Raw genomic sequence first — 24,596 nt, 5'->3', positions numbered from 1 at the left:
TCCGCAAGTCCTGACCTCGCTTGCTTGAGACTCCAGTAACTCCTACGGCAGCAAAGGGCATCCAGGAATGAATAGGGTATGTACTGGAATAACTCAAGGCCTGATCACTCTCATACAGGTGTCTCTTATTGGCAAAAGGCCTTTTCTCATTGGCCAAATGAACAATAATTGGGCAAAATATCAGAATTGTCTGCCTGTGAAACTGCAGCCTCTGTGTCTGTCTTACCTAACTGGGCCCAAAGCTACCCAGGTCACCCAGGTGATGCAAATTTTTGTACGTTTAGCATGTACATGTATGATGCTTTTCCACTGCAAGGATTTACACTAGTGTTTGGCCTAAAGACTCAGACTTTTGTGTTTGTAGAGAAGCTTTTGTCACATCAAGATGTATACTACAGGATGTGTATTGTGTGCTCCCATCAGAAAACAGCCCCATCCTGACCTCTGTAGGAACTGATACAGAGGGGACTGGCATCCTGTCTACACTAAGCATAAGGTGACACGTGGACGCGTGATGATGATGTCATAGGACAAGGGCCTCACTTTAGACTGTGGCTTAATTTCGATGGGAAACTGACTAAACTGTGAGACGATGTGAGATACTTGTAGAGATAAGAGAGGGGGAACAACAGTGGAGACATGAGTCGTGTTTATTAGGGCACATATTGGAACACGTTTTCCAAAACGTTTCGCAATGGCAAATAAAAATGTGCGTTTCTTATTGGACAATTCCATGTAGTCCCTCTCTTTTTCAGTCCGTTTTCTTCCATTTGGTGCCTAATGAACATGACCATGGATGAGGTCAGGGGTCAGAGATCGAGGCTCAGTCTCTCAGCAGTTGCAGCTCTTCTCCCTTGGCTCCACCTCAATGTCCTCTTCGCCCGGGTACAGGACCCCGGTGGTGAGGCCGCTCTTCACCCCATCCCATCCGTCCCTCGTGGTGATCTCCCCCATCTTCATCAGCTCATAGATGTCCCTACTGAGCAGCTGGAAGGCCCGGTCCACGTTGCTGTTGCACTTAGCCGATGTCTCCACATAGCGGATCCCCATCTCCGCCGCCAGCTGCTCAGCCTCGTCCCGCGTCACCTTCCGGTCCTTGTTTAGGTCGCTTTTGTGGCCAATCAGAATGTAGACCATGTGGTGCGGCAGAATGTGCTCGCTCACTTCCTTGTGCCACTCTCTCACGTGGTCAAAGGTCTTGCGATTGGTCAGGTCGAACACGAGGAGCCCGCCCACTGAGTTACGGTAGTAGGAAGTAGTGATGGACCTGGAAGATGGAGTAGGAGATGTTACAATTCATCTCTGACCCATAGTGAAACGTGAATTTAAACAATGCTGACTTGAATCTCAGTGTAACTCTGAACCAAACTACACTCATAGCATGACAATAGCCATATAGGAGTTGGCAAAACAGCATAACAAGATCCACGACTCCTTGCAGGTCCAGGGAAAAACATAACTTGTGGCTTACAAAGGAACGATAACTAACAGTACAGACCTGTAGAGACAGTTCATTCATGCCACTGAGAATCTATTTTAGGTGTGTACTGTGACCCTCCTAGCGGAAAACAGTCTTTCTTCCATAATATTCTGTCAGAGACATGCAGGTTTGGCTTCAAGAGGAAAGGGAGATCTGAGAGCAGTCTGCAAACACAGTTATAATGATCTTAGAGGAATTGTATCTGAGACTACAGGCATCAGTGGGGAATGAATTGTGTTGTTTACATGTTCTTTTCAACTACAATATACTGGCTCCTGGATGGCTACTGTACATGTCCGGGCATTGCAGACTAGGCTACAATGAGGCACATTACAACATGTATGTAATAGAGAGAGAGAGACATGCCTGCGGATTTACAGGCCATCTCAGCAGCAACAAACGACACTTACAGAATAACTGGATTTGAGTGTACTCCATCCAAAGACAAAACCTTCTTATCATTGTATTATAAAGGGATATTTAATTAGTGTATTACACAAAACAATATCAAGGTGAGGTTGTTGCCCATCATCAGTGAATGAATGTAACTGATGATGCGCCACAATTTGGTGACTGTTTTTATAATGGAGATTGGAGTAAGGGGCCTCCGTTATTACAGTCATAGGGTAAAACATGACTGACGATGACTGACCTCGTTTCTCTGTGGGCTACTAGAGACAATAAAAACAAATATTTTTCTCCACTGTTATTCACCAAAATTGTAAACCAATCACAATAGATATCGTGAGGGCTGGTGCGTGTTACTTATTTGTTACAAATCGGTTAATTTATACTGATGGAAATAATGAATTACATGATCTTGTCAACAGATTATTGATAACAGATATAGGCCTAGGATAACATTTATCGTCTACATCTCACCTGAATCGTTCCTGTCCAGCCGTGTCCCACAGTTGAAGCTTGATTTTAATCCCTTGCTCAATGTCTAGCGAACGGGCATAAAAATCCACACCGACCGTTGGATCCGCTACATCGCTGTAAATTCCATCTGTAAACCGTTTCAGCAAAGACGATTTCCCTACCGTCGAGTCTCCGAGCAAAATTATCCTGAACTGATATTGCCACAAAATATCCATGACATGGCTATAGAGAGACCCACAATGGTGGTGGTTCCGAAACAAAGCTGCGCAGCACGTTGTGTTTACAAAGCCAGTGACTGCTGCTGCCTACTGCCTTCTGGTCAGACAGAGATGGGAGCGCCAGCGAGCAAAGAGCGATAGTGCTGCAGTCATGTGATAGGCTACCTACCCAGGTCCATGCACGGGCTTTATTATAGGGCCTATTGCTTCAGAACATCACCATAAAAAGAATACAGCGTCACAATTATGTTATGACAACTCTACAGCCTTATTGTATTTTATTCTAGCCTATGGGCCAAGGCTACGAAGCGTAATTTCGATAATGAAAATATGAATCGTACGTGAGGCCTATACAGTGTCAAAATATAGTTAGATAGCAGATGATAAGGCAAGATGTTATCTGACTCTCAAATTGGTGTGAAATTCCATGGAGCCTATGCCTGGTCCGTCTATAAATTGCTTATTGACTTGAGATGGCCATGACGGCGTACCATGAGCTGTAGGCGAAACTATTTCCTGCGCTGTACACGAATTGTGATATGCATTGCATGATATTCTTGTATTTGTTGTGTTATGTCCGTTCGAAAGTCAATTAAATCCTGGCGTTTCAATGAAACTGTGGTCGCATCAGTCATGGAACTGTCCCTGGTGCTGAAATGTTGAGACGGGTTTTTGGCGTCAGTCAGTGCGTGCGTTTGTTGGGTTGTTGACTTTGATCAGTTTAAATCTAGTTTTCACTTAGGCTTGCCTAACAGCATTGATTAAAGTAACCACTTTCAACACTATTGGCCTACTAAAAATATACACCTCGATTGCATAGATGTCCTATACAGACCTACACATCTATTTTCAAATCCGGAAGTGTAATTTCCCATTGTTGCCAACTCGTAAAGGCATAGGACGTCTGGAATAAATACTAGTGTGTGGGCTTGATCAATCTCAGATGCCTTAATCCAAAAATCACAAAGGGCAGCAATCCATTGATTTGTCTTGTTCAGAACTACATTGACCAGGCGTAATAAATTAGCAATAGCTTCAAGTGAAAATGTTTTTGTTTTGCCTCTCTTCAAACAGGTATTTCTGTTTTGATTTTCATTTGTTTAATCCCGTCTATTTTCGTTGTATTATTTGTTCATGTTTTATTGTTAATCTTATGAGTAGCCAATGCATGCATTAGCTATCTAATTTATGCCACATTCTAGCATTTGTAGCTATGTTGATAGCGGTCTATGATTTATGGCGAACGTCATATACCGTCATACATCTCGTCCATGTGACACATGTGGACCAATCGCCAGGTTGTCCCACACTATATAAAGCAATAGAGGGTGCAATTTCTCTCTCTTCAGTTCAAGCTAAATGCAAAGGTGAGTCACCAGCAAAGGAGGTATCGCCTGACATCACCTTTTATAGTCAAGTGAAAGCTATTTAACTCATTTGCCAATATCACATGTTTTGGGAAAAGCATGTACTTTAATGTTAAAATGGGTTTTCTGTCGATTTGCTATCGGTTCCTAGAACGGGTTGACTTAACTTCCGTCGGGATCTGCACCTTCCTGTGCTCTCGTTGGCTATATAGCTAGCTAAGTTAGCAACTAAAGTAGTTTCTGTGGACCTTGTGGGCAAACTTATGTTAATCGTGAAGTTGCATGTACCATTTCGATAATGCTTACCTACGCTAGTTCGATACTAATTGTTAGCCAGCCAGCCTGTGATTTCCACGTGGCGGCTGCTGCTCGCGGCCCTTATTGAAGCCGAGTCAGTACACTCTTCCGGCTGACTCCATCAACAAAGGAGTTATGGTTTTTACCGAAAAGAACAGTGGGATAGAACTCACTTTTTGTGACTTTTTAACTATAGCTAATCATGTCAAACATTGAATAGATGGTTATGCTAAAATTGTCACATTTTGTGCAGTGAGTGTAGGCCTACACAGCTAACGTTAGTTGGTTAAGGTTAGCCCTACTGAGTATACCTCATTGATCTCTGCTTCTAGGTGGACAAACTGCATACGATAAACCCTGCTCAGCCCAATATGGCTGCATTGCTACTGCAGAATAGGTGAGCAGTGTCCAATAACTCTGTACAACCCATTCTAAAACCCAGGCACCTATCGAAGCCGTTCCTGCATTCTTGTAGCAGACATGGTCAACAGGATGCCAAAAACAATACTTTCACCGACGGTCGCTGTCCAGTTCGAAAGTAACTGACGCAGCAACATTAAGGGGAAGGACATTCCATGCACCATTGTACCTAGAAAATGTTGATGTATTGGTCATATGATGGATGAAGTTTTCTAATTGGATTGCTTCCCTATGCCCTTTAAGCTCAATGGTATCTTCTGAGCAGACCTCAGACGGTGGAATAACAAATGGATATGCAGAAGGTACGTTTGTGCAGGATGATTTTGAGACGTTTGACCATCCTTCATTCTGGCTGTGATGAGACACTTGCCCTCACTTAGAGGAGTGCCTCGATGCTGAGAACTTCTTAGTACTCGTCTGAGCCCAAATATATCATTGATTTAAACTGAATGTAAATTGTGTGGTTTTGACTATACAACAAAGTATCTCTATACCTGATCCTAATCTTCTAATGCTCTCTACAGAATTAGTCAATCTGAAGACCCTATAAAATGGGATTCGAATGAACCAGTGGACGTTTAATTGGAGGTAAAACTGAATTTTAAAAAATTCAATCTGTTTTGGCTGTGATGACAAACTTGCCCTCACTTAGAGGAGTACCTCGTTGATGAGGATTTATAGTACTCGTCTGAGCCAAAATATTGTAATGAACCTGCCTAGTTAAATGAAGGTGAAATGATAAATGAGGACATTCCAGTATTCAACTTCTGAGCCTGTTTATTGAAAGTAGTAATGAGTTAAACATCCATGCTTTGGAATGGAAATGAACCTAGATTGATCATCCCACTAAGGTCACTTTGTTTCTCATCAGGACTCGTACCAACTGAAATGGCAGCGGTGATGACCCAATCACCTTGGGATTGAACAGCGGGTACGGATTTTTTAAAACTAAGTGTTATCTGGTCGCATGCTATCCTAAGGACCCGGGCTCTGTCTGTAGCCTTTGGTTCTCCAAGTTCATGCCAGAGAAATGGGGAGTCTTTGACTGTCCTAGCCTCTCTGTGCCTGAGGTAGTCACTCTACTGTCCTACAGATATTTAGCTGCATCTTTGAACCATAGTAATGTTGCTTTGATAGTTCCACCAATGTAAATCCTGCCGTTGGAGCTTAACTTGTGCGCGGCTGAATTTCTCATGTCTGACTTGGTATTTCTGCAGGTATGGAGGTACAAGTGTGCCTTAACACTTAAGCTGTAATGGCCCAATCCAGGTCCCTTGATGGGAATGTCAATCTGTATGTATATCCCGAACTGTTATTTTGGGGGGGATAAATAACACTCACTTATCTTCAGAGGGCCTGGTATGTTCTGATCAATGCTGATACCTTTATGTGATTGCTGGATTAAACATGCAGATATGGGACTTAAGATCAGAGTAAATCCTTAAATATAATGTGTGTATATATCAAGATGCTAAACTTTATTTCATTTGCAGGTCTTGTGACTGGCATTGACCAATTACACTTCACCGTTGATATACCCGTAATACGGGTTTTAAGGTACTTCTGTTTTGCCTCGTGCTAATCAGTCATCTGTGCAGGGTCTGGTGTGTTCTGATCAATGATTGATATCTTTTTAAAATGTGACTGATGGATGAAACATGCGGATATGGGACTGAGATCAGAACGGCGCCTTCAAAGTGTATGATACAAATTGTCTCCAGCCACTAAAACATTACTTTATTCTCAGGTCTTGTGAAAAAATGATTGAGGCCGGTCATACATCATAATGGCCTTCTCCTGCCCGCATAACATCCAATGACGTGGGAATTCTACTAACGGCCTGTATGCAGCTGCTGCTGGAGAAATGGAGAAGGCTCACATCCTTCCAATGAGTGAAGCTAAATAAGACATTATTGGTTGCTGTATGGTCATGAGCCAGGTTGAATGATATTTCCTCTCGTAAAGCCCTTTTACTGCAATAAATTAACAAGAAATTGTCTGTACATTGCAGGGTTAATATTGAGGGGGGCTCCTTAGGACATTCAGTGTTTCGATGAAACGAGACGCTCCATCCATTGGTTTCATCTCAAGGGGGTTATCCTGGGTAAAGAGTCAGTTCCATCAAGACACGTCAAATGTCTTGATCCTCCGTTTAGAAAGGGATTTCCTTTTTCATTGTTCCTTTCCCTCTGCAAGAAAGAAATGGTTCCAGACAAATAAGTTGGGTAGCCAAACATGCTCCATTTCAATTCCATGCTTAAAAAAAAAAAGTCGTTGAAATTGTGTTGCTTACCGGTCACACGTTCCTGTGAGATGGACTCAACTATTTCTGAGTCTGGGGTGCTGCTACCGCTCTGATCACTGTATGTGTCCCTACAGAGATGGTATTCAAACAGCATATTGTTGCTATACAATGGAAGTTCCACAACACTTCATTTAGCCAGTTCTCGTAACATTCAACACGGGTTTAGGAGTCATACTGAGTGAATATTCGGTTACCGTGGAGACAGACAGCGGCCCTTCTGTAGGTAGCTCTGTAGTTTCCCGGCTGATGCCAGCAGGAGGCCAAAGTAGGGAGGTGATGGTTTGATGGGGCGAGAGGTGAACTCGGGATGATACTGCACTCCTACGAAATACGGATGATCTAAAAATAAAAGCAGAGGGGTTAAGAGCTGTAGGTATAAAAGGTACGTGCAAACCAGACATTTTGTCCACTCACCGTCTAACTCGATGACTTCCATTCGCTCGCCTTCTACGTCTTGACCCACGAAGTGAAAGCCTTTCCCCTCAAAGTGATCCTTCAGCTCTGGGTTCACCTGAGACCGGAAACAAGGTCAGCACCTGAAAAACTAGTGACATTTAGAGAGAAAGTGACGTGAACATGAACCTCAAAGCGATGTCGGTGTCTCTCATCCACGTACTCAGCATCTCCGTAAAGTCTTCCTGCAATGAAACAAGTATAAAACACAGCAGGTATAGCTTTTTCCACATCGTTACCTTAGACTTACTGGGAAATGGATGAAAGTTTTTTTCTCCTAATCAATCTATAAAACTGTTCCCTATAATGAAGCAAAAAAGGGTTTGAAGCTTTCGCAAATTAATTTAAAATAAACAATTTTACATAAGTATTCAGACCCTTTACACCATACTTGGTTTAATCACATCCGGCAGCAGAGTCTTCTTGGGTATGACGCTACACGCTTGGCACGGCTATATTTGGGGAGTATCTCCCATTCTTCTCTGCAGATCCTCTCAAGCCCTGTCAGGTTGGATCGGGTTCGAGTCCGTGCTCTGGCTGGGTCAGAGACTTGTCCCGAAGCCATTCCTACATCGTCTTGGCTTTGTGCTTAAGGTCGTTGTCCTGTTGGAAGGTGAACCTTCACCCCCAGTCTGAGGTCCTGAGCAGGTTTTCATCAAGGATCTCTCTCTATACTTAACTCCGTTCATCGTTCCCTCAATCCTGACTAGTCGTCCAGTCCCTGCCGCTGAAAAACATCCCCACAGCATGATGCTGCCACCACCATGCTTCAACGCAGGGATGGTGCCTGGTTTCCGCCATACGTAAAGTTTGGCAATCAGGCCAAAGAGTTCAAATGGTTTCATCAGACCAGATAATCTTTTTTTATCATGGTCAGATTCTTTAGGGGCCCTTTGGCAAACTCCAAGCGGGCTGTAATGTACCATTTACTGAAGAGTGGCTTCTGTCTGGCCACTACCATGAAGGCCTGATTGATGGTTGTCCTTCTGGAAGGTTCTCCCATCTCCAGAGGAATTCTGAATCTCTGCCAGTGACCATTGGGTTCTTGGTCACCTCCCTGACCAAGGCCCTTCTCCCCAGACTGCTCAGCTTGGCCGGGAGGCCAGCTCTAGAGTCGTGGTGGTTCCAAACTTCTTCCATTTAAGATTGATGGATGCCACTGTGTTGTTAGGGACCTTTCAATGTTGCACAAATGTTTTGGTACACTTTCTACAAGTCCCCAGGTCTGTTCCTCAGAGCTCTATGGACAATTCCTTCGACCTCATGGCTTTGTTTTTGCTCTGACATGCACTGCCAACTGTGTGACCTTAAAGACAGATGTGAGCCTTTCCAAATAATTTCCAATCAATTTAATTCACCACAGGTGGACTCCAATCAAGTTGTAGAAACATCAAGGAAGATGAATGGAAACAGGATGCACCTGATCTCAATTTCTAGTCTCATAGCAAAGGGTCTGAATATTTGTAAATAAGGTATCTTTTTATTATTATTATAAATGTGCAAAAAGATCCTAAAAACTAGTTTTCACTTCATCAATGTGAAGTATTGTGTGTAGATTGATGAGGAAAATGTTTTATTTAATCCATTTTAAAATAAGTCTAACATAACAAAATGTTGAAAAAGTCAAGGGGTTTGAATACTTTCCGAATGCACTGTATAGTGTGTGATTACAACAGTGACTTTACTCTCAAAGTTTGGTCTCTTACTTAGTATACTGTTGGTGGTCTTGAAAATGGTCCGTCTCTTTCCCAGCCTCATGGTCCCACCCATCTGCCCAGGATTGTGTTCTGGCATGTCAATCACCTAGAAAGAACCAGTAAGGAATCAGATTTCTTTTTGTTGGCCTTCACGACCAGTAAAAGGGAGGCGAGATCTTATGAAGGTGGAACCTACAACAGGATGCTTTGATTCGGGATGAAACTCTGTAGAGTTGGCATCTTCCCATTCTAGCACATTCCTGGCAAATTCACACACAGCCAGCTGCATCCCTAGACACACACCTGCAAACCCATAGAAGTCAGGTTAACGCTGCACATACATGAAGGAATGTGAATGGAAAGCTTTAATTCCATCCTTAGGTGTAATTTGTTCCTTGATGTAAAGACTACATCCTCATGGCTGCCTGCCACCAATACAGACAATTCTGTACCTAGGAAGGGTTTCTTCTGTTTGCGTGCCCAGTTGATGGCGTGGATCTTCCCCTCTGTCCCTCTGACTCCAAACCCTCCAGGTACCAGGATGCCACTGTGGAGGGAGGGATACACCATTATCATGAACATAGTCACAATATTGACCTTGTTCTCTACCAGTCCAACTGACCCCCCGTGATGCCATATCTCAGTGTTTCTCCCCGTGTCCCCCCCAGCCAATTCTACTTAATTGATGTATTTAAGTTCAGGCATACCCTATTCAACTGGATGAATCAGCAGTGCTGGTACTGGACTACCGTACATAAAATAAGTAGAACTGTCTGGGGGTACAAGAGGGTTGGAGAACAATACCATAAAAGATGCCACATCCCACCGCTAGAACTTCTACCCCGGACCCTACCATACTTACTCAGCACTGCAGAGTTTTTGCCACGCCTCATGGTACTTCACAGGCTCCTCCTTCAGTGTGTTTGGCTCCAGGTCTGCTGAGTCAATATACTGAGAAAAAAAAATTGATGAGGGGAGGGGGAGACATGAGAATGGGTTGCTATTGACCTGATTGGACGTAGCTTATCCAATACATAAAACAAAAATGTCAAACGATTTTATGGAGTTAAAGTTCATAGAAGGAAATCAGTCAATTTAAACCAAATTCATTCAGCCATAATCTATGAATATCACATAACTGGGTAGGGGCACAGCCATGGGTAGGCATAGGGTCACCCACTGGGGAGCCAGGCCAAGCCAATCAGAATGAGTTTTTCCCCCACAAAAAGCTTTAAAGACAAAACACTCCTCAGCAGCCCCCCGGTGAAGAAGCCGGATATGGAGGTCCTGGACTGGCGTGGTTACATGTGGTCTGCAGTTGAAGCCAGTTGGATGTACTGCCAAATTCTCTAAAACAATGTTGGAGGCGGCTTATGGTAGAGAAATTACCCTTCAATTCTCTGGCAACCGCTCTGTTGGACATTCCAGCTGTCAGCATGCCAATTGCACGCTCCCTCAAAACTTGACATCTGTGACATTGGGTTGTGAAAAACTGCACATTTTTGAGTGGCCTTTTAATTGTCCCCAGCACACGGTACACCGGTGTAATGATCATGATATTTAATCAGCTTCTTGATATTCCACACCTGTCAAGGTGAATCGATTATCTATGCAAAGAATACAGGCTCACTAACAGAAATGTAAACAAATTTGAGCAAAATAAGCTTTTTGTGCATATGAAACATTCCTGGGATCTTTTATTTCAGCTCTTGAAAAACGGGACCAACGCTTTAAATGTTGCGTTTATATTTTTGTTCAGTATCGTTGACATGACTGCACAAACAAGTAAGACTTAAACATGAAATCACACATTACAGCAGCAATGTTCTTCAAAATAAAACCTATTCCTGAGGACATCCAAGCCAGAGGAGCAGTATAATTTAGCCTTGCTGTGAAATAAACTAAATAGAAAAAGATGCACTGTCATGCACAGGTTAAGATGCTTGTGGATGTTGGGCTGGTTTCCCTGACACCGATTAAGCCTAATCCTGGACTAGAATGCACTTTCTTCATTGAAAGTCTTTTAGTCCAGGACTAGTCTTATTATATGTCCAGGACACCAGCCAGTAGTGCCTTTCCAAATGTGTAGTTTGTACATGTGTTTTAGCCTGGCTGTGTGCGTTTTACCTTGATATCCAGTTTGTGGCAGATGGCTAAGGCCGAGTGTTCTAGCGCTTTGATGACTGACGCGTAGGAGTCTGTGAACTTGGTGTATTTCCCCACCAGGGCTATAGAACACTGCTCTAGGAGCCTGTCTGACCTGGGATTCAAAAACACCACAGGCAAAGTTATATGCCGTGTTCACAACTGAGACCTCCGAAATCTCCAACTACAGTGTTTTCAAGACAACTGGGAACTTGGAAACTATGACATCTTTCTAGAGCTCTCGACTTGAAGATAACCGCTGTCATGATTTGACCCCCTTTTTCAGAGTTCCCAGTTGGCTTAAAGCACCAATCATCTGAATACAGGTCACTCCATAGTGCTACAATACAACAGGTGAATAGGCAGAGCAATCAAACAGCATCATTACATACCTCTGTAGTTCTTTATCCAGAGGTCAAACTCAAACTCGGTGGGTCTAAATATGGGCTGTTCAATTCTGGTCCTGGAAGGTCGACACACTTGTTTTTTGTTTCTACCTGGTAGTTAATTGCACTCACCTGGTGTCCCAGGTCTGAATCGGTCCCTTATTAGGACCGACAATTAACAGCCCAGGGCCCGGTTTCCCAAAAGCATCTTAATCACGGGAAACTGAGCCCTGGTCTAAATAATCGAGCACTACCAGTCCCAGAGACTGCCTGCCCGCACGCCTGTCAGACACACCCACCTGTCAGACATCTCCTTCCACTTAGTGAGCATCTTCCTGGGGCGTGTCTCTATAGGAAGGTCTAATCTCTGACAGAAGTAGCCCACCACCCCCTGGTTCTCCAGTAGCAGAGGCACTCTGTAGATGGACGACACGTCTGCCACACAGATCACCTGGGAGAGGGGAGAACTAACACTCAGTCACAACTAGAGGCTTCAGTGTTTCTTTATTCATCTTTCCTTGATTCCTCACATCAACCAAGGGGAGATTTATTGGACCTTCTCTAATACAGTCGAGAAGGAGATGACAAGGTAGGATGTGAGGAATCACTGGGAAGATTTATTGAGCCAGTGTCATTTCATCCTAGTGTGTGACTGTACGATCAGGTCTTACCTGTTCAGGTTCTACATGACAGAACATGGAGATCTTCTCTTTAACAGAGTTCTCCAGGGAAGTGGAGCAGCGACACATGATCTGGAGGGAATTGACAACACAAACACAATTAGCTAACAGACAATCCTTACACTAAATGTACAAATGGACAGAAGTGGTTATGACGGCTTGCTAGGATTAGAAAAAAACCTGGGTTCATTTAAACTCACCAGATCAGGAGACAGGCCGAGTCCTCTGAGCTCTCTGACACTGTTCTGAGTGGGTTTGGTCTTCTGCTCTCCTGTGGCACTGGGCTGTGGGACCAGGCTGACGTGGATGTTACAGAAGTTCTCCCTCTTCACCTTGAACTGGAACTGCCTGAAGGCTTCGATGAAAGGCATGCTCTCGATGTCTCCCACAGTGCCTCCTAGCTGCACACATGAAACAGACACACAGGGAAACAATTACACAGGAATACAACTAGTAACTACCCAGCCTGAAATGGCTCCTCAAGTACATATGTCACACTATTATCAAACCAATAAAAGGTTCTCTGGAAGTCATTGATCTACCAGTGTTAACCATAATCTTTTACCTCGATGACACAGATCTGAGGCTCCACACCATCATCGTCAACAGGTACTCTGGCCTGACGCATCACCCACTCCTGGATCGCATCAGTGATGTGGGGCACCACTGCAAGGATACACCAAACAGGGACAGTTAGTCTAGAGATGCAGAGAAAGTGACGAGAACTTGATAGCTCATATCCTTCCTTGTTGTCATTGGTTCTTCATAGGATATTGGACTGAGGTTCAGAACTGCCATGTCACACAAGCTAAATCAAATGCACATCAACTATTCAACAAGGGTCTGAACTCCTGTATACCCAGTCTCTCTCCCAGCATGACTATCTTTCCCAGGTAGTCTCTTCTTCCTGTTGATGACAGATTGGTTGCTCTTCCCTTAACCCCTGTATATACACAGTTTCTACAAGTCATCCCAGCCCTTGTCCCGCACTGTCTTATAGTTAATCTTACCCTGTACGGTCTTTCCCAGGTAGTCTCCTTTCCTCTCCTTGTTGATGACAGACTGGTAGATTTTGCCGGTGGTCAGGTTGTTGTCTTTGGTCAGTCTGATGTCCAGGAACCTCTCGTAGTTCCCCAGGTCCAGATCCACCTCACCCCCATCGTCCAGCACAAACACCTCACCTGGAGGGAGAGCAGAGGAACAGCGTTAAAACACCTCACCTGGAAGAAGTCGAGTGGTATGGTTAAAACCCTAGCCAACACGCAAACATGTCACATAGAGCGAGGGACAGGATTCTGTATATTTGAATAGGTGTTCATGTCTCCATCTGTATCGATGTTGATCTAGACCAGGGGTATTAAACTCTTACCCTGAGGTCCAGAGCCTGCTGGTTCTCTGTTTGACCTGATAATTAATTACACACACCTGGAGCCCCATGTCAAAATCAGTCCCTGATTAGAGGGGAGGGGAACTGACTTCAAGGTCCAGAGTTGAGTTTGAGGGATCAAGACTATTGATGTCGAGGTACCCTTCTGTGTACACAGGACACCAACACACATTCCTAGTAACATTTATTGTATGGCAATAACATTGTCTGATTCTGACAACTGTGCTTGAGCAAAGAAAGTAATTCCATAACAAACAGAATAGTACTTAGGAGGCCTCATCATGGCATATAACTGCATTGACAGTGTCGTTTCAACCTATAATAGTTAGTTAGCATTTTCTTCTGTTTCATGACCCTGGACTCACCATTGTGAACCAAGTTACACAGCATACACACAAGACAGATCTTAAAATCACTATTTCTATAATACAGAACATTTCCTGAACTCACCATGCTCGTACGGAGAGAAGGTCCCTGCATCTATGTTGATGTAGGGGTCAATCTTGATGGCGGTGACACGCAGACCACATGACTTGAGGATGGTTCCCACACTGGAGGCTATGATGCCCTTCCCGATGCCTGAGATGACACCACCAGTGACCAGGATGTACTTCATTGTGGCACTGGGTAGGAGACAATAGTATGGATTACAGTAATGTAGTTAATTGATTCTAGTAGCTACTTGAGGCGGCAGGTAGCCTAGAAGCTGGAGGAGTGCACCAAAAACAGGAACATTTCTGGTCCGACTGGGAGGATTCTAGGTATCCTACACCTAGATGCCATCTCCTGCTGTTGTGACCTTAAGCAATCAACGTTAGCCCTGTATTTTTCATGTGGTGTTGCTCAACCAAGCAGGTCTACCCATCCGAAATGGTGGAAAAATTGCACAAGAGTTTTTTGTAATCAACATTCCTTCCCCTCAGGATGGGAGGGGTCTTGCTGATTCCTATCGTTCAATAGTACAGTACATGCAAAGACCGTACAGTGGTACCTGCGTGGTGGCTAACGTTACATTGGCCAGAGAAATAAGGGACAAAGAGAACGCGTTATTTTTTTTTCTAAAATCGGAAATCTAGCTACTCTCAACGGTTACAACCACCAAGTAAATGCAACAATGTACAACAACTGAGCTCGTTGATAAACATTGCAGTTAGCCAGGTGCAAAGGTTGTAACACAAGTTACCTAACAGTAAAGGTCTTGCAACATATAAAGTAACGTTATCTACAGAACAGTTAGCTTTACTAGCTAGTTAGCTTGATATCCTATTCCATTATCAATAACTTTGAGCCACACTAGCCGGATAGCTAGCTAAACTGAATCCTAACCTAGGACAATGCATTGATGTACAACGCGCCCAAACCTGTCATAATACAGTACAGGGGATGTATAACACGCGGACTCCACGGGAAACAGGCCCGAGGACTCCGTCATAGATAGAACAACGAGCTCTACAAATATTTGACTCCATAAAGTTGATTTTTGTATTATGAATAATATATTTTTTTAAGTATTTAAAAAAGATGACTCCATCGCGTCAATTGAGGTAATAAGCTAACCGCAGGCTAGGCTACCTCAGGGCTGCGGTGAAGTTCACAAAGGAAGCATGTTTTTCAACTCACCAAAACGAAATAGTGTAAGGCGGTCAAATGGTAAATATTTGGACTTGATTGATTTTAAATTGTCGATATATATACACATTTAAATTCTTCCTTCAAATCTTGAATAATACTTTAAAAAAAAGGTGACTTAATTAGAATTGACTATCCATCCACTCCAAGTTCCAACACGTGTTCACTGGCCAAATCTTGATTCAGAGCAGTACAGAAAACGACGCGCGACTAAGCCAGAGTAGCCTTGTGGTCGAGGACGCCAAGGTTGCGTAGGATCTGCGCATTCACCACGCTGGAAATGTAACTATTGTATTTTTTTAAAGGTAGCTATATCAATATGCCAATAGTTATTGCAATTTTTTGTCTACATTTTCATACTAATTGCATTATTGTGAGTAAAATAGTCAAACGATGTCCGATACAAACCAGCATACGACAATAATGTTTGTACCATGTTTTGTGCTGCTCCCATGTTGCGTTGTTGTCATGTGTTACTGCCTTGCTATGTTGGTGTCTGTCTTAGGTCTCTCTTTATGTAGTGTTGTGTTGTCTCTTGTCATGATGTGTGTTTTGTACTATATTTATGTTATTTATTTATTTTTATCCCAGACCCCAAAATACCACAGGGGGCCTTTTGGTAGGCCGTCATTGTAAACAAGAATATGTTCTTTAACTGACTAGTTAAATAAACAAACAAAAAATACTCCGAACAGTCCACATGGTGGTGGGGGTAAGTGTTTACAGCTGATAATTAGTGGGACAACCAGCAGGTGACAGTATTGCTCCATCTAAAATTCTTGTTGGCTGTACATGGCAGAAAAATGCAATGAATAAACTAGAAACAATAAACGTTGTCTTTAATGCATAGACATATTTTGAAAAGTATATTATATATTCTGCAATGGAGGGAGTACAATAGTGGTGCAATGCCTCTTCGCTCTACCCCTGGTACCTAAGGCCTTTATAATTATGTTTACATGCAAACACACAAGATCACATCCACTTTCAAACTCTGTTCTACCTGGGGACAGGTTGACATATTTTTGTATTTTTTTTTACCAGGTTTGAATTGTTTTGTTATTTTTTGTTGGGGGGGGGTCACAGGTACATTATCCATTTCAAATTATATGTTTATAAAACATGTACTAGTAGGCTGCCACTCAAAAGAAGAAGAAGAAAAAAAGACAGAGTTTAAGTAATAATACTTTCAGTATAAACAGGAAAAGAAAACAAAAAGAAGTGGGCCTCAACCCCCAACCTCCCGTTTCCCCCACGGAAACCTTCCCACCGTAGCAACTATGGTTGCTCATCAGGCAACCCCCACCCTCCCTCAGACTAGAGAAAACCATCCCCATATCAACCCTTTCTCATGGGCCTGAAAGTAAAAAAGATTAAAATATAGTATATATACTGAGTGTATAAAGTAATAGAAACACATGCTCTTTCCATGACATAGACTGACCAGGTGAATTCATGATCCCTTACATGCTTGTGTTGGGCTTTATGAATGGCTCATTTGTAAGTGTTGGGCTTTTGCTGAGATAATTCTATAACTAGGCAAGTCAGTTAAGAACAAATTCTTATTTACAATGACAGCCAACACTGGGCCAATTGTGCACCACCCTATGGGACTCCCAATCACAGCTGGATGTGATAGAGCCTGGATTTTAACCAGAGACTGTAGTGATGCCTCTTCCACTGAGATGTAGTGCCTTAGACCACTGCGCTATGCAGGAACCGAATATACTTGACTTTAAAGTCAAGTATATTTGTCCAGGCCTCAATTGTTCTTTGACTAGCACCATACCTTCTCACTGTCGAATTTTATAACTTCTAATAGTAACTTTAGCCGCTGGCAAATTGGTAGAGAGTGAGGTGATTGCCTTCTAAGAGCCAACATGTTTTTTGCTGCAGTGCTGCCTGCCAGCAGTAATCGTCTCTGATTTATGGAGAGATTCAAGGAGCTATCATTGTTAGGTAACATAATAGATGCAAATAATTGAATATTTACATTCATGCACAAATAAAAACTTTACCCTATAAGTATTTAACTTGCAGGGCACTCCCACATCAAATGGAGGAATGTGCATACCTAATTCAGGGCTCCTGTGTGGTGCAGAGGTCTAAAGCACTACTTCTCAGTGCAAGAGGTGTCACTACAGTCCCTGGTTCAAGTTCAGGCTGTATCACATCTGTCAGTGATTGGGAGTCCCATAGGGCGGTGCACAATTGGCCCAGCTTCATCTGGGGTAGGCTGTAATTGTAAATAAGAATTTGTTCTGAACTTACTTGCCTAGTTAAATAAAAACTCTGGGAACAGTGAAAAGATGGGAGTTGGGGCCAATTTCATCATAAACTGTTTCCTTGGTGTTAAAAACAGTTTGTGAGCAAACTGTTGATGGTTCTGTTTACAGGATGCCAAGGACATATTTTTTCCTTAGTCTGTTCCAGATAAAGGGTTGTTCAGATTCAACATAGATCTGTGGACCATACTTTTTTAATGGCTAGCTCAGACTATGAGCTTTCCAAAAGTTGACCAGATCATTTATTTATAAATACCATCATTAGCTAGTTCGGTAGTTGGGTTTCCCAAGGGACTCCATAGGCAGCATAGTTGACATAAATTGTAAATATAGAAAAAAGGATTTGCCTGGTAATGTGTATGTATCTTTCAAATCACGGAATGTTCTCAAACCATTACTGTCCATGATATTGACAAGGGTATGGATTACACATTTGGACCATTAGGGGGATGCAAAAGGTGGTCCTCCAGATTGCAAGTCATTATTGTGAAATATTTGAGTAGGAGCATGCCATTTTGATTCCCAGTTACATTGTTTTAAAATGTTGCGCCAAATAGAAATTCTGGGAGCAATAATAGGACCAAAGCATAGTTTGCATTAAGGGATACAGTGGGGCAAAAAAGTATTTAGTCAGCCACCAATTGGGCAAGTTCTCCCACTTAAAAAGATGAGAGAGGCCTGTAATTGTCATCATAGGTACACTTCAACTATGACAGACAAAATGAGGGGAAAAAATCCAGAAAATCACATTGTGGGATTTTTTATGAATTTATTTGCAAATTATGGTGGAAAATAAGTATTTGGTCACCTACAAACAAGCAAGATTTCTGGCTCTCACAGACCTTCTTTAAGTGGCTCCTCTGTCCTCCACTTGTTACCTGTATTAATGGCACCTGTTTGAACTTGTTATCAGTATAAAAGATACCTGTCCACAACCTCAAACAGTCACACTCCAAACTCCACTAGGGCCAAGACCAAAGAGCTGTCAAAGGACACCAGAAACAAAATTGTAGACCTGCACCAGGCTGGGAAGACTGAATCTGCAATAGGTAAGCAGCTTGGTTTGAAGAAATCAACTGAGGGAGCAATTATTAGGAAATGGAAGACATACAAGACCACTGATAATCTCCCTCGATCTGGGGCTCCACGCAAGATCTCACCCCGTGGGGTCAAAATGATCACAAGAACGGTGAACAAAAATCCCAGAACCACACGGGGGGACCTAGTGAATGACCTGCAGGGAGCTGGGACCAAATAACAAAGCCTACCATCAGTAACACACTACCATCAGTAACACACTCAACTCGTTGTGTTTGGAGGACAAAGAATGCTGAGTTGCATCCAAAGAACACCATACCTACTGTGAAGCATGGGGGTGGAAACATCATGCTTTGGGGATGTTTTTCTACAAAGGGACCAGGACGACTGATCCGTGTAAAGGAAAGAATGAATGGGGCCATGTATCGTGAGATTTTGAGTGAAAACCTCCTTCCATCAGCAAGGACATTGAAGATGAAATGTGGCTGGGTCTTTCAGCATGACAATGATCCCAAACACACCGCCCGGGCAATGAAGTGGCTTCGTAATGCAGTGGCTTCGTAAGAAGCATTTCAAGGTCCTGGAGTGGCCTAGCCAGTCTCCAGATCTCAACCCCATAGAAAATCTTTGGAGGGAGTTGAAAGTCCGTGTTGCCCAGCAACAGCCCCAAAACATCACTGCTCTAGAGGAGATCTGCATGGAGGAATGGGCCAAAATACCAGCAACAGTGTGTGAAAGACTTACAGAAAACATTTGACCTCTGTCATTGCCAACAAAGGGTATAGAACAAAGTATTGAGATAAACTTTTGTTACTGACCAAATAATTATTTTCCACCATAATTTGCAAATAAATTCATTAACAATCCTACAATGTGATTTTATCTGTCATAGTTGAAGTGTACCCATGATGAAAATTACAGGCCTCTCTCATCTTTTTAAGTGGGAGAACTTGCACAATTGGTGGCTGACTAAATACTTTTTTGCCCCACTGTATATCAGTGAAGACCACCTCTTCCAGGGCAATAGGAGACACCATATTTCTCTCTATACTCAGTCGGGGTAAACCATGTCTGAAATGCTAATGCTTGGAAATACTATTTATGTTTGGTACGGATAGTCCTCCTACGTCTTTCCCTTTTTGTAGGTTTGTTCATTTTTTCCCGGGATCATTTAGCCTACCTTGCCATATAAATTTAGAAAACGGCATTATGAATTTTGGATCGCCTTGTATGCTGCTTCTAGTGATTCTGAACGGAGTAGAGAAGATATTGTCTCTTATAACTTTGGCTGAGAGATTAAAGCATTTTAATCATATTCATGAAATTGGAGCCAATTCCCATATGTTCCAAGACAGACCAGAGATATGGCCATTCTTGTCTGTCAAAACCTTTTTCTGTATCGAGAAATAAGCAGTTGTTTCTGATGAAGCATTTAAGATATGTAATAGTCAATTGAGGTAATCCGGGGATAAAGGTATTTTTTTAAACAAACCAGCTCTGGTCCGTGTGGAACAATTTGGGTAACTAGATAGAACCACAACATTTTGTAAAACAGTTTAATATCTGTGTTCATCAAAGATAGTGGAAGATAGTGTACGGCTTTGTTAATCATTTTGTGCAATAGTGGACCTAATTGATGTATTTTTTATTTAACCTTTATTTAACTTCAAACATTTTAAATAGACTTCAGGAGGAATACTGTCCCATCCAGGTGATTTGCCTTTATTCATGCTATCATGCTATGAACTCCTTTTGAGTTCATTTGGTCTCCCAGCGAGGTGGCTACCTCTGTTGAAAGAGGAGTTCTTAATTCTTCTGTCCTGACTTTGGAAAGAGTAACAGCTACCAAGGTCTGAAATGAGTGTTTGTTGAGAACGCTCTATCACAGTTAACAACCTTTAAAATTCTGATATCTTCTTTAATTGTGATTTATTCAACCTAGATGCAAATGCAGTTGCAATATTTTTTTATAAAGCCTTTGGTGGCATCCCATAGAATCCAGGGGTCATCGACTGAATTTTTGTTAATTAATATGAATTCATTCAATTCAGTTTCAAATTCTTCACAAAAAGTAGTGATTTTATAGTAAGGAAACATTAAAGCACCATCTTGTGGCTCTTTTAGGAAATTCTGAAATGTGTAACAGGCAGTAGTATGCATGATGATCAGATAGGCTCATATGCCAAATTTCTATTTTCGTGATTGAAGAAAATAGAGTAGTAGATAATTGTTTTGAAATGGGTTCAGGAGAATGTTTTGTGCCTTTTTGAATGGAAAGTGTACTCTTTGGCTTTAGGGTTATGAGTTCGCCTGGCATCAATGAGGTTGTAATCAGAGAGTATATGTTGGAGAGCCTTAGTTGCCTGTGGATTGTAGTTGGTCTTATTAGATTTGTCCCACATGTCCAAAATGGCATTCATGTCTGTCCCAATATCCAGTTGGAATTCAATTAATTAATATGCTCTTCAGAGACTCAAAAAACTTGGAACACACACAATTTGTTTTATTTTTAATAAAACATTAATAAAGGCCATTTTTGTTACATTTTGGATATATTTAAGGAAAGTGATTCTACCTTTGCCAAGGATGGTGATTTTGAGTTTCTTATGTATCAGTATGATTACACCCTTAGTTTTGTATGGGGCTGATGAACAAGCAGCCAGTTTGAACAAATGGTTCTCTATTCTATGTGAGTCCTTTTGGAGTTTGTGTGTTTCTTGGAGCATTGCTACAGTATATCAATATGGTTTCTTGCCAGTGACATGTTGATGTGCTTCCAAGCATGCAGGCAGTTTATCAGGGTACAGCAGGAGTGGCTAATATAATTTGTGGGGGAAGTAAAAGCACATGTTTTAGGGTGAGTTTCAGTTCAGTGTAGTTGAACAGACAAAGGTCACCCTCTCTTATGTAGCAAACTCCAAAACAAACTGTCCCCTTGTAGAGCTTCCTGGGCAGGACAGAGTGGTGCATCTTACACGATCTCCTTCTGACTCATAGTAATTCATAGGAGCACTACACTTACATGCTGTCCTCCACTCCAACGCACTGGCTCCGTGTGTGTGTGTGCGCGTGTGCATTTCTCTTAGCAGGTACATTTTATGTTGTTGAAATGCAGATAAATAAAATTCACACTGGGAGAAGGGGAAAAAGAACAATTTAGAAATAATGCTTTTCAGCGTATTCATTGATGGAAATAGAAGTGGAAGTTGGTCTATGAGTTCATTTGCATAATTCAGTGGAATTCAATTGGTGCGTGTGTATATTCGTTATGTATCTTATTTATCACACTTTCACAGCATACAGATACAGAGCCTGTCAGACAGCGCTTTTATAAGCCCAATCATTGCGCAACAGTTCTAAATGCAAGATTCAAAAGAGCTACTCTTTTTATTTCACAACTGGTAATTAATTGAAGCAAGCTTCCCATTCGCCGTTCAAATGAATTGACAACGGAAGGCAGACTTCATCGGCGCTTCACACACCACTTTGCAATGATCTGGAGGCAGTTTGCATTTTGAAAACATATATCTACTTAATTGTTTGTAACCTGAATGTTTTACTACAAATTATGAGGCATGTTTTACCTTGCCTCAAGGTAGCCTAGGCAAAATTCGTCCATATCAGAAGAGGCAATTATTTTATAAGACTTCCACATGCATTGGAACCAGTAGCCTATTTCTCTCATGTTCTTTGGTTTTCAACTTTCTTTCATTGTCCGGTAGCCAAATGCAGATTTGCGCGTAGCCTACTGCCGTGTGCGCATTGATGTGCTAACAATGTTAAGAAATAATCGTTTCTCAAAATGTTAAGCTAAACGTTCTGATCTGTTGCATCAGATTTAATCATTTTAAACATATTTTTATGTAGCCTAGGCCTACTGGTTATATGAATTTGGGATCTATCTTCCCACTACTGTCCCATAGTCTGTTTTGAGGTATTTCTTTTTCGACATACTGACCAATAGAATACGTACACCTTTCTACTATGGGGGAATGTTACTGAACAAAAATATAAACATCTAACCGTTTCAAAGATTTAACTGAGTTACAGTTCATACAACGAAATCAGTCACTTGAAGTAAATAAATTAGGCTTAGGGCTTTATATGCAAACATTTCTAAAAACCTGTTTTCGCTTTGTCATTATGGGGTATTGTGTGTAGATCGATGAGGAAAACATTTGTTAAATCAATTAAAAAATATGGCTGTAACTTAACAAAGTGTGGAAAAAGTCAAGGGGTCTGAATACTTTCCGAAAGCATTGTAACTATTTGTTCAGCTCTTTTGAAATGTACAGAGACAGAATTCAGAACATGAGCCATTCTTACAGTATTTTCCCTGTACACCAAGTCAGAACGTTAGGATAAGTAAAGGGGGCATATAAGCTGACAATATTTTTAAATATTTTATGACATTTCTCTAAAACAGGCTAAAGGCTACATGTCCACCACCCAGTCAGAACAGTAGGCTAAATTATGAAAGGAAAAGGGACTAAATTATAGGGTGAGGCACATGGACTGTTAGGACCAAATGATTAGGGTGAGGCACATGGGCTACCAACAGCTTACACAACATACGCTTAGTATTACTTTCTTAGGTACAGCATATCATTTATGCAGCAACATACGGTACATTTTTGTACTCACCTTGTTGTGCTGTGCTCACTTGAACAGGAAGGGGGTATGGTGGTCCTTCATGGGCAAATTCTGTCATCAAAGTCTGGCATTCTCTGGAATTATGGTGCTTTCAAAACAACTGGGAACTCTGGAGAAAAAAAACAAGGTTGAATCATGACATCAGTGATCTTCAGGTCAGAGCTCTAGAAAGAGGCTCGAGTTCCCAACTTGCAATTCCAAGTTGGATGACTTTTGAAAACGTATTTTCCCAGTCAGAGCTAGTTTTTTCAGAGTTCCCAGTTGTCTTGAACTCACTGAAGTCTGAGGTTTCCCAGTTTGAAGATTACAGTTGTTTTTAACGTGGCAGAAGTCATGCTGGATTGAAAATAAACCTTTAAACCCAGATTTGGACCACACAGCCACTCTACTGAATAGCAGGCTAGTGATTGTTTTGCAATACTTGCAGTTAGTCACTGATTCCTTCCAAACCACTCATGGTTGAATTTGTGATTTCTAACTTATTGTGTGATGTTTATGGTCGATGAGCACCGATATGTTTGATCTATAATTTCTCTTCATTATTTCTCTTCAAATGACAAGGATTGAAAAGAATTTGCCAGTAGATAGACGACTTGATTCATGATGATGACTGCATGCTTGCTAGCTAAGATTTTGAAAGTATGATGTTGATATGATCAGACCAATCAAAGCTATGGTAGATATAACGTGATTTGACATCATTTTATCTGGCCAATGACCTTGAGCCTTCTTGGATGGGCACTTCTAGGTGCTTGAATTTTTTTAGCTCTCCCCGTAGAATTTGTGGAGACGTAGCGTCCCCATGAGTGACAGAACACTGAGCCAATCATGGCACAACTAGAGAACATTACCAACCCCTACACGCTGTATTTTCCGCTGGCTGCCCCACCACCACAGAAAACACTGAGCTAGGCAGAAACACCTGCATTTTGGAGCTGCCTTATTGAAGAAAGCAAAAAAGAGACCATGTTGGTATGCAGCTTTATTAACTCAATTATTAATAACATTTTTTACGTCGTTTGCAAACTGATATGTGACACGTAATGATGCCAGAATTACATGACATTTACATGTATTTTTTGCTAAACAGGGGGGCTCAAAATAGGTGGGGCTCTGTCCCACCTGCCCTGAATGACGGGTCGCCACTGGCCAATATACAGGAGAGCAGGGTTATCTTCAATATTCCAATATGGCACACAGTAGGAAAACATTTAGCAACAGACAATGAAAATATGTGTTCAGGTAATACCTCCCCGTTTTAGAACGTTAATCTA

At 42.0% G+C, this 24,596-nt stretch overlaps 2 protein-coding genes, 1 long non-coding RNA gene and 4 other non-coding genes across 11 annotated transcripts; 5 read left to right on the top strand and 2 right to left on the bottom strand.

The window, feature by feature from the left end:
* Window positions 1–632: 632 nt before the first annotated feature.
* LOC109907394 (ras-related protein Rab-39B-like) lies at window positions 633–2,747 on the bottom strand. Its single transcript, XM_020505329.2, has 2 exons — window positions 2,363–2,747; window positions 633–1,267 (listed from the first exon to the last, which is right to left on the bottom strand). The coding sequence occupies exons 1-2, from the start codon at window positions 2,575–2,577 to the stop codon at window positions 832–834; spliced, it is 651 nt and encodes a 216-aa protein (XP_020360918.1). The 5' UTR covers window positions 2,578–2,747; the 3' UTR covers window positions 633–831.
* Window positions 2,748–3,887: 1,140 nt separating this feature from the next.
* Window positions 3,888–6,663, top strand: LOC109907391 (uncharacterized). Its single transcript, XR_002257539.2, has 8 exons — window positions 3,888–3,947; window positions 4,577–4,641; window positions 4,908–4,966; window positions 5,189–5,252; window positions 5,536–5,595; window positions 5,882–5,957; window positions 6,158–6,221; window positions 6,412–6,663. It is a non-coding gene; the product is annotated as an uncharacterized LOC109907391 (long non-coding RNA).
* On the top strand, window positions 4,683–4,818 carry LOC116354536 (small nucleolar RNA SNORA16B/SNORA16A family). The gene has a single exon (XR_004203872.1). It is a non-coding gene; the product is annotated as a small nucleolar RNA SNORA16B/SNORA16A family (small nucleolar RNA).
* Window positions 5,012–5,091, top strand: LOC116354535 (small nucleolar RNA SNORD103/SNORD85). Its single transcript, XR_004203871.1, has one exon. It is a non-coding gene; the product is annotated as a small nucleolar RNA SNORD103/SNORD85 (small nucleolar RNA).
* LOC116354534 (small nucleolar RNA SNORD103/SNORD85) lies at window positions 5,284–5,362 on the top strand. The gene has a single exon (XR_004203870.1). It is a non-coding gene; the product is annotated as a small nucleolar RNA SNORD103/SNORD85 (small nucleolar RNA).
* On the bottom strand, window positions 5,424–23,429 carry LOC109907390 (CTP synthase 1). Of its 5 annotated transcripts, none has more exons than XM_020505324.2 (17): window positions 23,314–23,429; window positions 14,168–14,340; window positions 13,341–13,511; window positions 12,896–12,996; window positions 12,531–12,731; window positions 12,322–12,402; window positions 11,950–12,101; window positions 11,247–11,379; window positions 9,982–10,070; window positions 9,572–9,666; window positions 9,316–9,422; window positions 9,129–9,225; window positions 7,552–7,607; window positions 7,384–7,480; window positions 7,164–7,308; window positions 6,958–7,037; window positions 5,424–6,853 (listed from the first exon to the last, which is right to left on the bottom strand). In XM_020505324.2, the coding sequence occupies exons 2-17, from the start codon at window positions 14,331–14,333 to the stop codon at window positions 6,837–6,839; spliced, it is 1,788 nt and encodes a 595-aa protein (XP_020360913.1). In that variant the 5' UTR covers window positions 14,334–14,340; window positions 23,314–23,429; the 3' UTR covers window positions 5,424–6,836. The 5 variants fall into 5 exon arrangements, 2 of the variants coding, with proteins under 2 accessions (XP_020360913.1, XP_020360912.1); XM_020505323.2 differs by lacking the exon at window positions 23,314–23,429 and adding an exon at window positions 15,338–15,553; XR_004203568.1 differs by lacking the exons at window positions 7,552–7,607; window positions 23,314–23,429 and adding an exon at window positions 15,338–15,553 and having other exon boundaries at window positions 7,384–7,513.
* Window positions 6,275–6,348, top strand: LOC116354548 (small nucleolar RNA SNORD99). The gene has a single exon (XR_004203884.1). It is a non-coding gene; the product is annotated as a small nucleolar RNA SNORD99 (small nucleolar RNA).
* Window positions 23,430–24,596: the final 1,167 nt, after the last annotated feature.

This window comes from Oncorhynchus kisutch, linkage group LG17 (genome assembly GCF_002021735.2).
Source record: "Oncorhynchus kisutch isolate 150728-3 linkage group LG17, Okis_V2, whole genome shotgun sequence".
In the NCBI taxonomy this organism is placed as follows: Eukaryota; Metazoa; Chordata; class Actinopteri; order Salmoniformes; family Salmonidae; genus Oncorhynchus; species Oncorhynchus kisutch.
The sequence above is the reverse complement of the archived record's forward strand: the minus strand, read 5'-3'. Positions and strand labels throughout refer to the sequence as shown.